The sequence below is a fragment of the Tamandua tetradactyla genome, chromosome 13, assembly GCF_023851605.1.
Source record: "Tamandua tetradactyla isolate mTamTet1 chromosome 13, mTamTet1.pri, whole genome shotgun sequence".
NCBI lineage: Eukaryota > Metazoa > Chordata > Mammalia > Pilosa > Myrmecophagidae > Tamandua > Tamandua tetradactyla.
In genome coordinates this window covers 38,834,658-38,845,832 of record NC_135339.1, presented here as the reverse complement: position 1 = coordinate 38,845,832, position 11,175 = coordinate 38,834,658, and the positions used below count along the sequence as shown (strand labels likewise).

Below are 11,175 nucleotides of genomic sequence, written 5' to 3'. Positions count from 1 at the left end.
GCGCGGGCGTTGCTGGCGGGGGGCGACGCAGCTGCTGGCTCGGAACCCGGGCCGGGAGCGGGGGCGGCGTGCGGCGTGGGCTGCGCCCGGGGCTGGGATGCGCCGGGGACTCCGTGGCGGCGGCGTTGGCGGCGGCGTCGGCGGCTGCGGGGGGACGAGCTAGCGCCGCGACGCGGGGAGCCAGTCGCGCCCGGCCGGCGAGTGGAGGCGTTGGCGGCGGCGCCAGCGGAGCAGCGGCCGCAGCCGGAGCCCGAGTGCCGCGCGCCCACCATGGCCGCCCAGGGCGAGCCCGGCTACCTGGCGGCGCAGTCGGACCCGGGCTCCAACAGCGAGCGCAGCACCGACTCGCCCATGCCCGGCTCTGAAGACGACCTGGTTGCCGGGGCACCTCTGCACAGCCCCGAGTGGAGCGAGGAGCGCTTCCGCGTGGACAGGAAGAAACTTGAGGCCATGTTGCAAGGTAGGCATCCCCCTGCGTTCTCGGACTCCCCGCCTAAGCCCCCAACTCCTACCCGAACATTCCCGCTCTGCGAAACAACGCCCGCCACTCCGGCCCACTGTAGACTTGGTTCTTCTCTGGTGTCTTCTCGGAGGACACCCAGGGAGTGGAGACCCTATAGACTCTCCACTCTTCCGCGCCTCTTGGGTCTCCGGACAGCGGGAGCCCTGTGCCAACTTGACCGGCTTCGGAAACGCCGAAGGCCGAGTTTGTACAGGCGCGCCCAAGTTGTGTTCCAGATTTTGGAGATGCCAACTTTAGCCCGGACACCTGGGCTGTGCCATCCGGACCCACAGAGACCGCTCAGCGTGTGCGTGACTCTCTTCCCACTCGCTGGCAGTCTTGAATTCTAGCCCCGTCTGTTTCTGTCTGTTTTACTCTCCTCCCCCCTTGTCAGCATCCACTTCCTCCAGCTGAGGGGCCTTGTCTCGCTATTGGGAAACGCTCTGCAGATGTCAAGGCTTAAGACAGGAGCTCCCCCACCTCCCGACGCGAGAGGGGCCAGGATGGGGTGAGCAGCCAAAGCGTGCGGCTGTGTTTGAGGATAGTGTATGTTCATCTCCTGACTGGCTTATAAAACATATCTTGAGTTACACTCAGTTCGTAAAAATCTTCCTGTACTAAGGGGTGTCTGACTGCCTTTCGCAACTTATTTATTTATTTATTTATTTTTAACTCCCTAGTATCTCCGGGACTTTCCCAGGCAAAACAGCTTCAACCATACCGGACTGGAAACAGACTCTGGTTTATAATGTGAGGATTGCACTTCTCAGAAAGAATGCTGAAGTGTCCAAGGTCATTTTGAGCTTCCGTAAAAATGTTATATACTTGCCTACCTATACTCTCCAACGTGCCTTTCCCTGAGAGAGTATGACCGTTATTCTTAAAATACGCGTAGAGGACCAGGCATTATTAGTCTCACTAACAGCGCCTTGTGAGGATTTTATCCAGTAGCTAGTTTCTTCTTATTACTGGATTGTAGTTTTCCGAACTTTTTTTTTTGTGGCTTTATACATAATTTATCTTGACTATATCAGTCAATACATCGTAGTATGGAGTGATTCAGCTGTTGTGGAGATGCAGTGGCTTTTTAGGACAATGAAGCAGGTTATTTTAAGAGAGAACATGTTTTCCAAAACAATACCTTGGTGGAAACAAATAGCAGGAGTGTTTGGCACTGGTTTTTGGATGTGCTGAATACTTGCCGCTGTTGCTGCTTATTTTTATTGATAAACATCCTTAATGTTTGTCATATCTGCCTCTCTCATGGGTGCTCTCTCTTTTAAAAAATTATACAACTTTCTAGGAGTTACTTCTGCAATAAACTGATAACATAAGATTGCAAGGTGTGTGTTTGAAAATTAAAACCCTAGTTGAATTTCAGTTAACTCATTCTGGTAATTTTATTTGTTCCATTTGTTCTTTTTGCCAGGTTTCTTATTATTAAGCAAAATATTAAGTTTGTGTTAGAGAAATATCGTTGTGAAGAGTGTATGTATTGAACTGGTGGAGCATTTACCATCCTTTTGAACACATTTCCAGTTTGTGTTGTAGGTGAAGTCGGAGCGATGTGAAAGATGGTTCTCCTGGTAATATCACCCATACTTACTTGGTTTACCTTTGCACATAGAAGTAGCAACAGTGATATTAGCTTCTGGAAGCATATGTGCATAACCTGAGCTTTAAAAGTGCTTTATTTTTTAATTGATAAAATAAAGCATGAGTGAGGCATTTTTTAAAATTTAAAGGTCGATCCCTTTGGAGAGTTGATACCCTGACATAACGGTGGTTCAAAATAGCTTTGCAAGGATGAAGTTTCTTTTACAGAACGTCTTCACGGCGTTTTTTTAACCTGTGTAGAATGAAGTACTCACTTTTCAACTCTAAACCATTCTTTAATATTCAGTCATAGTGCTTTAACTTTCCATACCACCTCCCAGTGAATTACCCCTTCCAAGAAAGTAAACCTTGAACACGTTTGACAGTAGAACCCAACTCACAGTGTATGAGGGCATTTTTGTGGTGCATGCTCCCTGGTTTAACATTATGAAGGACCACCATGTTTGAAGGAATGTCCTGAACTAACCGTCCTGAACTAGCATAATCATGAGCTTCATTACTTTATACCAGGTGGCCATAGCAAGTGTGGGAACTGGAATCATTCTGAGCTGGGTTCAAATCCATGTGTGACCTTGAGAAAGTTCCTTGGTCTCTCACCACCTCAGTTTTCTCATTTTAAAAATGGGGCTGATTTTAGTACCTTCCTCTTTGGGTTTTGTGGGAATTGAAAGAGATAATGTCCCCAAAAGCTAAACCTTGCCACAATATTTGGTCAATAAGACATTAGTAAATATGGATTTAAAAGATTTCCTTTATATTTACCACAGTTTCTGACATATAGTGTATATACTTAGTATTTGGAGAACAAAAGAATTTTGGATGATTCCCAATTCAGAACATTTCATAAGTTCAGAGGAAAGATAGAGCAGAACCCAAGGTAGGAGGTCTGGCAAGTCAAAATATTCTAACATTAATAGATTTTCTCAGGTGGAAAATTTTTCGTTTGAAAACTCTCAAGTAGCTAAAATCTGTATTTGCCTGGTTGGTTTTCTGATTTATTTGAATTTGGATTTGGCACTTTTCTTTTTACAATTGCCTTTTAATATGTGGAGGTTTCCAAGTTAAATCAGGATAAATAAAGATTGCCTGTAAGTCTGCAGAGTGCAAATTGGTGATTGTAATGCTTGGAATTTATTTCCTGAGAGATTGTCCTGGGGGTAAGTTAATCTTTAATGGTTTATATTTTTTGTTAGTAGAGAAATTCTTTTACGCAATGGACCAAAAATTTGGTGAGGTTAAAACATGGCCAGTAAGGTAGTGGTCACAGAAATGAAATACCATTCATTCTTGAATGATCATTGAATCCTAAAAGAATTGATATACATGAAAAACACCAGGAAAAAACGTAAAGGAAAAGGACTAGTTTTTCCTCATTTATTTGTCTAATAACTGCTTTGCACCAGCCAAGCAGAGTATCTGATATTTTTGCTGGAATCTAAATGAAGATTGTGAATTTTATTAGTCATTGCCTTTGTAAATGGAAATTTGTTTTTGACTTTGGTTTAGGCTTTTGATGGGTACAGTCAGCCTTGAAATGGATACCATGGACAGCATTGCTTAATGATAAGGAAAAATTGTTTACAATTTCTGTATTTAATACTGACCTTTAAAATTTAAATTTCATGCTCCATGTAAGATTAAAGTGTTGCTTCGTTTATATTAATTAAATGTGAGGTATGGTGTGTAAGTAAGGAGGAGAGGGATATAAGGGGTAGACAGGGAAGAAGTAGGGAAATAAGTGGATCAGTAGAATCTTGGTATTTGCTCCAGAGTGCTGAGAAACAAACAAAAGATTTGCATGTTAATAGCTGCCTTTTTAATGTTGAAAACATATATGTGCCATGAAATAAAAAATTCCTACATAAAATTTAGAAGAACCAGCCTTTTCAAAATTCCAAGTCCCTTATTTTTCAGCAGAGAAAGTAGGGAATTGCAAGAGGGAAAATGGCCAATTTTAATGAACTGAGATTGACATCTTGTGGGCTTTTAGAATAATGCTTCCAAAGACTTTAAAACTAGGTTGCATTTTTACAGTGACAGGCAAAACTGGGATCACCGGCTGCTGCTTGGCTTGCTGGAGCCACAGAACTGCCACTAAAATAGAGGTTATCACACATTGTTGATTTAATGTGTGAAAATCATGTTATCTTTTTAATATCAGCAAACTTTAATGAAGATTGTTTTCTAATTTGGTGACTGGATAATATTAGATTTCTTTTTTGTTGGAGTGGGAAGAAATATCAAGCAAAAATAAATGAAAGTGTTGGGGGTACTGGAAGAGAAGTTAGAAGGTGAAACTAGCATAGTTTTCTAGCTAACACTTGTTCAAATTTAATAAACAACAAGAATGAATCAAATGATTTTAATGAAGCTTAGTGGTTAAGAGCCTGGGGCCCTGGGCCAGATCTGGGTTTGAATCTTGGTGTTAAATTTTAATAGAGAGCCTGGGAAAATTCATCGTCTGAAATTCCATCTTTAAAAGGGAGTGTTAATAATAGTGGTTATGTCCCGGGGTTAGGAGACAAATATGTTTCCCAGTGCCAGCCACATAGAAAATGCTGAATGAATTAATAATAATATTTACTGTATAGTGTATAAAGTGTAAATTCCTATGTTGAAAATGAAAATCAAGTATACTGGAAAATGAATTAAATGCTCTTAGGATTAATGAACATTCACAACAATCTAAATATTATCATTGGACTTTCTTGTAGCTGGCAGGCTGAGTGTATTAGCTCCCTGTAAAGGTGACTTTAGCAGACTAACCTTCTATTAGACATGAGTATGAAACTCCAGATCTTGCTCAGGATGAGAGAGCTTTTCACCTTCTTTAGTTAAAAGTGTTGACTTGAGTACTTTTCATTCTAGTGGTCCTGAATCGACCTCTCCTAATATTTTTACTGAAGACTGGCAGCAGTATCGATTAAACTCCCTTCTAACTATATATTACTCTGAACTTGTGGCATGGTATGTAGAAAGAAGATTTTTCAGAGAAAGCACTGTGGCTGTGCTCCCGCGTTCTGTTTGCTCACCTGTTAAAAGAGAATACTAATAGCCCCACCTGCCGGGGTGGTTGTGCGCTCTGCGTGAGGTGGTGCCTGTCAAGGGCTTAGCCCAGGGCCAGGCAGGAGGTACACAGTCTCAAGTGGTGGGTAAAGATTTCAAAACACAAGAAAGCAGATGCTTTCTAGGATTTGTCGCTTTTGTTAAACTTTTAATTTTTGAGGAATGGGGATTTAGTGTGAAAGACTTCCTCAGGTCAGAAATTTTGTTAAGAGAGCTGTAGTTAAGGCAGAGGGCAAAATTGAAGATTAAAATTGCTTTAGAGGCTAAGTAAATAAATGCATCAGAGGTTGGGTAGCTTGGCAGTAAAGAGCCAGGCTTGCCATTGGACTGGCCAGGATTTGGGTTCTAACTTTGCCTCTCAGAGAGTTGTTGTGAGAATGAAATGAGATGGGCATTAAAGTCCTGTTAAAACTCGCAGGCACAGGGTAACTATTCTGAGTAAATTCATGCTCTTTCCCTAAATCTTTCCTCTCAGAAGACCTGTGGCGTTTTGAATAACTTGATCATAAATTATAAGAACATTAAAACATAGCTAGAGAGGTTTAGCTAGAGAGGTTTGTCGTATTAATAACTTGAGTGGGCCGAAATGTATGTGATTGTGCTAACAGAAACCCAGCAGGGTGACTTAAACCATCCCGGGCTTTATCGTCCTCACCTAATAAGAAGCCTTGGGCTCACAGGTCCGGGCCCCAGACAGCTGCTCAAGGCCGTCACCCAGGAGTGTCTTCCCACTTTTTCTCCCCTGCCTCTGCCACATTGTGGCCTTGAAGTATGGCTGTTGCTGTCCCTTGAGATGTATCTGTGGCTTCTGCAGGGAGGGAATGGAGGGGAGCAAAAAGGTATTTTCTTCTGAAGATGTTGCCATTTTACGCGACAAAGGAACAGTCTAGAACTTCTACACATACTTGTTTGGCCACTCTTTGGTATAAGAAAGTCTGGGAATGTATCTTCGTTTCCAGCCCCTCTGATGGAAAACGAAGAAGAAGAGGGTTGAAATTAATGCCGAGTGATCCAACCCTACAGTGAGTGAAGCAGAGGGGCAGTGTCATCCAAAATTTCAAGTTATGACTGAATAAAAAATTTACCTGTATTGGAAACTTTGGCCTGCATTGATCATCCTTAGAAAGTCAGATTTTTGATATTATTATATGTACCTGGAATTTCTTTATTGCCACAATCCAGGAATAACCCTAACTCCTCCCCCCAAAAGAAACACCTATGATTGTTTAAAGCTATTTTCATCTGGTTTCTTCTTTTACGAGTAGGATCTAGGACTGCTAAGTACTATAATGATCTTCTTCCTCTGTCGTTTTCTCAATGTCAAGGTTGTTTTTTTCATTGAAAATTCCATGACACAATACATGTACGTGCTTTACATTTTATTAGTCTATATTCATACTCTTCCTCCCTTTCCTCCTTCATACCCAATTCCCCCATCTCAAATTTCTTTTAGAATTTATAGGTTCAGTATAGTTCATTCTTCGGTCTTTTGGTGGATAGGTCATTCAAGTATAATTTGGCCAACAAAGTTGAAGCTTATTCAGAAGATGAAGTAATTTGAGAGGCAATTTGATAGCGTAAGCATCAGGTGTGTGCCATGTTTTGCTGTTTCACATTGTCCAAAATGATGAACTATATGAACTAATAAAATGTACCAAGTTGGCTCATCTGCAGTTCATTCAGTTTATTTTAAAATGTATGTCTTACTTAAAGAATGCATGGGGTAACAGTGATCATATCTATTCCTTTATGTAAAATGCTTAATAAACTACCACAGCTAAAAACAATTTTAATGCTAATTTATAATAGCTTTTGTGTGAGATGATTTTGGCAAGAAACCCTTGCTGTTATGTTCCAAAAGCTACCACACGTTTGATTTTTAATCCTTGTGATACTAGCATTGAGGGAGCGATCTGTAATGTACAAAGCCATCAATGGAAACATTCTGTGGATCTTAGACATTTAAAAATTTTTTTCCTATTTATTAAGTTACTAATAACTGTAGGTGAGGGAAACACTTAAATTTGTAACAAATTAAACCCAATTCCCATTTATTGATGCTAACCTATAAAATTATAACCCTTGCTTTGTAACTATAAAGTAACTTCTCTATCAAAGTGAATAAGATAAATTACAGTCTGTCTAATGAGTTGATTTGAACCTTAACTATATCCCTTTTTTTCTTGTATGTCTTTATTACTCCTTTACCCATATACCAGGTAAAGGGAGCATCGGTCACAAGGTTTTAACAGTCACATGGTCATAAGTGGAAGGCTGTATTGTTATACAGTCATTATCAAAGATCAAGCCTACTGGATTATAGTTCAGCAATTTCAGGTATTTCCTTCTGGCTGTTCTAATTACTAAAAAGAGATAGCCATATAATGATTCAATAGTCATAATCATTTGTTAAATCCTAACTTCTTAGTTACAACTCCTCCCTCTCATTTGATTATTCTCTTAATCTTCAAGGATATCTAGGCAATGACCATTCTAACTTTTTTGTGCTGGAAAGGGGTGTTGACATTATGGTACAGAGGAATGAAACTGGTTGGTGTTCTTGGAAAGACTTGTGCCTCTGAGTTTCAGGGCTTATCTGGCATAGAAGCCATCTGGAGGATTTAAGTTTTGAAAAAAGTAAACTGAATAGATAAAGCTTTCATAGAGTCTTAGATAAAGCCCAGGGTATTCTTTAGGGTTTTTGGGAATACTGGTAGTTGGGGCTTGGCATACTGTGGCAGATGGCAATATCTGGCTGAAGCTTGCGCAAGTGTGTTCTTGCAGAAGAGGCCAGAATGACTTCTTGACTATTTGAAATCTCTCAGCCACTGCGACTTTATTTTGTTTCATTTCTCTTCCTGTTTTGGTCAAAAGGGTATTGTTGATCCCATGATGCCGGGGCCAGGCTCATACCTGAGAGTCATGTCCCATGTTGCCTGACTTACACCCCTGGGAGTCATGTTGCATGTAAGGGGGAGGGTAGTAAGTTTATTTGCAGAGCTTGGCTTAGAGAGAAGGCCACATCTGAGCAACAGAAGAGGTTTTCTGGGATGACTCTTAGGCATGATTATAAGCAGGCTTAGCTTCACCATTACAAAAAAAAAAAAAGGGCAGACCTCAAGAAAGAGGACTTGGCTTATTAAATTGCAAGTCTCTAATACTTGAGAGAATATTAGGATTTCCTCAGGTGGCGAAGTTTAATAATTCCACATTTTTTCTCCAGTCTGGCAAGAAACTTTGCAAATGCTTTTTTATTTTCTGCCCAAAATATTCTGGAATGTATCGGGGCATTACAATGACTTGTCCAGAATAACAAGATCTTATTCCCTATTCTGTGTGCCATGTAATTAGATTGTTTAAATAAACTAGCCAGACAGATTAAATCAGATAGTGTGCTACAGAAAATTTAAAATTTGGACAAAATAAATATCTCTTCCTTTGGTCTCACACACAAGTTGAAATTTTAAAATACAGACAGTATCATTCTTTACCCTGTATTCTGATTTTTCTTAGTCCCAACAAGATCAGCTTCATTCATACCTCTCATTGAAGTCTGGTCTCTTTTTCAGCTTCTTTAGCAGTAGCTGTATGGGGTAATGCTGACTTTCAGAGCTGCAGAACTCTACTTATGAGTTTCAGGTGTTGCACAGAGACCCAGTAATCCAGGGAACTACCAGATTATACATGAAGAGTGCAGCATCTCAGAGTTTAGAGATATCAGTTAAAACTCGGGACTAAATGTGACTACTTTAAGAGCTTACAATCTAGGAACCTTTACAGTGAGTCTTACTGAACATCCTGTACTCCTTAATCATCGATTGCTCAATTTCAGCCCACCTTCTATTGCCTTAGAATTTAATTCTCAGAGTTTGTTCATTTTAGTTAGTTTATATTAGTGAGGCCATACAATATTTGTACTTTCGTTTCTGGCTTATTTCGCGCATCATAATGTTCTCAAGGTTCATTTACCTTGGTGCATGCTTCACAACTTCTTTCCTGTCCGCAGCTGCACAGTAGTCCATGGTATGTATATACCACTGTTCATCCTTCTGCTCATCAGTTGATATACCCTTGGGCCACCTCCATCCATTGGCAGTTGGGGACACTGCTGCCATAAACACCTGTGTGTAAATGCCTATTCATGTCCCTGCTTTCATGTCTTCCGAGTATATACCTAGTAACTGAATTGCAGGATCATATGGCAACCCTGTACTTGGCGTCCTGTTATCCACGTCTGTTAAATAGAAAGGTGCTGAAAAAGGATTTGCTCAGTTTTTTTCCTGATTATAAAAGTTATAGAAACTTATTATGGAGTATACACAGTACAAGTGAGTATAAAAAGAAGAACCAAAAGTCATACCTAAGTCCAGGATTCAGCGATAAACACTGATAACATTTTGGAAATTTTTCTTGGACTTTAAAGTATTCTCACACAAAATTTATTTTCACCACACATGTTTATTAAGTTCCTGCCAAATGTCAGGTATCCAGTGTTAGGCTTTGGGAATACAGACAAAAACAAGATAGGATAGACCTTGTGTGACTTATATTCTAAAGTGGGGTCATACCTCCCCTCCCGTCTTTTCCATGTATCATTGTATCATGAATATTTCCCATTTAAAGATTCTTGAAACATGGTTTTATATGGCAATATCAACATTCCTCTGATATATCACACTTTGTTTAAACATACCAATACTTTAGAACATTTTTGGGTGGCCAGGCAGTGGAAAGAGCCCAATATTTGTATTTCTTCTGCCCTGCATTCAGATCTTAGTTCTATCACGTATTTATTAGCTGTGTTGAAAATTAACAACCTCTTTGAGCCTAGTCTCCTTTAAAATGGGGACAAAGGTATCTTCCAGGCTATGAGGGTTAGAAATACTATGTGTAAAGCATCCACTGGTGGCAGTATAGGGTTGGTACTCAAGAGGTACCAAATGATGAGTGTTAATGCTACCCCAGACAATTTTGCTAAAAAACCTTTTATGCATCCTTGATTGTTCTCGTGAGAAAATTCTTATTAGTGACATGGTTAGGGCAGAATGTGTGGATGTTTTAAGGTTCTTGATAAATTTTGAAAAATTATTTTTTAGGAAGGTTTGCAAGTAATGCAGAAAAGACAACAAATTGGCAGTGTATCTGTCCTTTGTACCTGTGATCCCTACAACCTGGCTTGTCTGATCTGGTGGTTGTGAGAAATTTGGAAGTAAAAGAATTAGCAGTCTAGAGTTCTAATTTTGTTTTGACTGTTTCACTGAAGATTTTAATGAGTTTTATTTTACCTGGTTAGTACTTCAATATGTCACTTTTTAAAGATTTGCTTGAATAAAATCACGTGGGAAGTTTGTTTAAGAAAACAAACCCTGGGCCTCTCTCAGAGATTCTGACTATAGGTCCAAGAGTGCTGGGGGGTGGGGGGTGGGCGGGTAGGGGTAGGAATCTGCGTTTTGAAAAAAAGTCTTATGTATATCTAATGTGGGTGATTCTGGGACCAACTTTGAGAGTTCAGGTGTTGGTCATATAATTAAAGTAAAGGAGATTCAGAACTTTTATTTCTTTGATTCCCTTTACCTTTGAAATTAGTACTTTTGGCGCGTTATTAAATGGTCTTTTGAAGCGTTTTTGTCTAGGAGCATAATGTATAACTGGCATGTTATTTCTTGTGACTTGTGAGGGACTTTGGGGGAAGAGCTTAAACCTATACGTTCCTGTAGAGGGGATGTATTTTCTTTATCATCGCACAGTAAACTCAGAATGCATTTAATTTTCCTATAGGTTTCCATTAGATTAGGAATATTACACAGCTATTTAATATATTACAAGATAATTTAAAAGCACATATATTTTTATTATAGAAATTGTATAAAAATGTAAAAGGAACTTTTGAAAGCAAAATAATCATCAGTATTTTCACATTGTAACAGCTGTTTTCATTCCTCTGCCTTGGAATATAGTCCTTCACTCTTTGCATAGAGTTTTATGTAGTT

The 11,175-nt window shown here is 39.9% G+C and overlaps 1 protein-coding gene across 3 annotated transcripts in view; it reads left to right on the top strand.

Annotated features, from left to right (window-relative positions):
• Window positions 1–270: 270 nt before the first annotated feature.
• BICC1 (BicC family RNA binding protein 1) overlaps window positions 271–11,175 on the top strand; it is a 299,969-nt gene continuing 289,064 nt past the window's right edge. For all 3 annotated transcript variants that reach the window (XM_077125273.1, XM_077125272.1, XM_077125274.1), the window contains exon 1: window positions 271–460. In XM_077125273.1, the coding sequence (XP_076981388.1) occupies window positions 271–460 (190 nt within the window). The remainder of the gene's footprint in view (window positions 461–11,175) is intronic.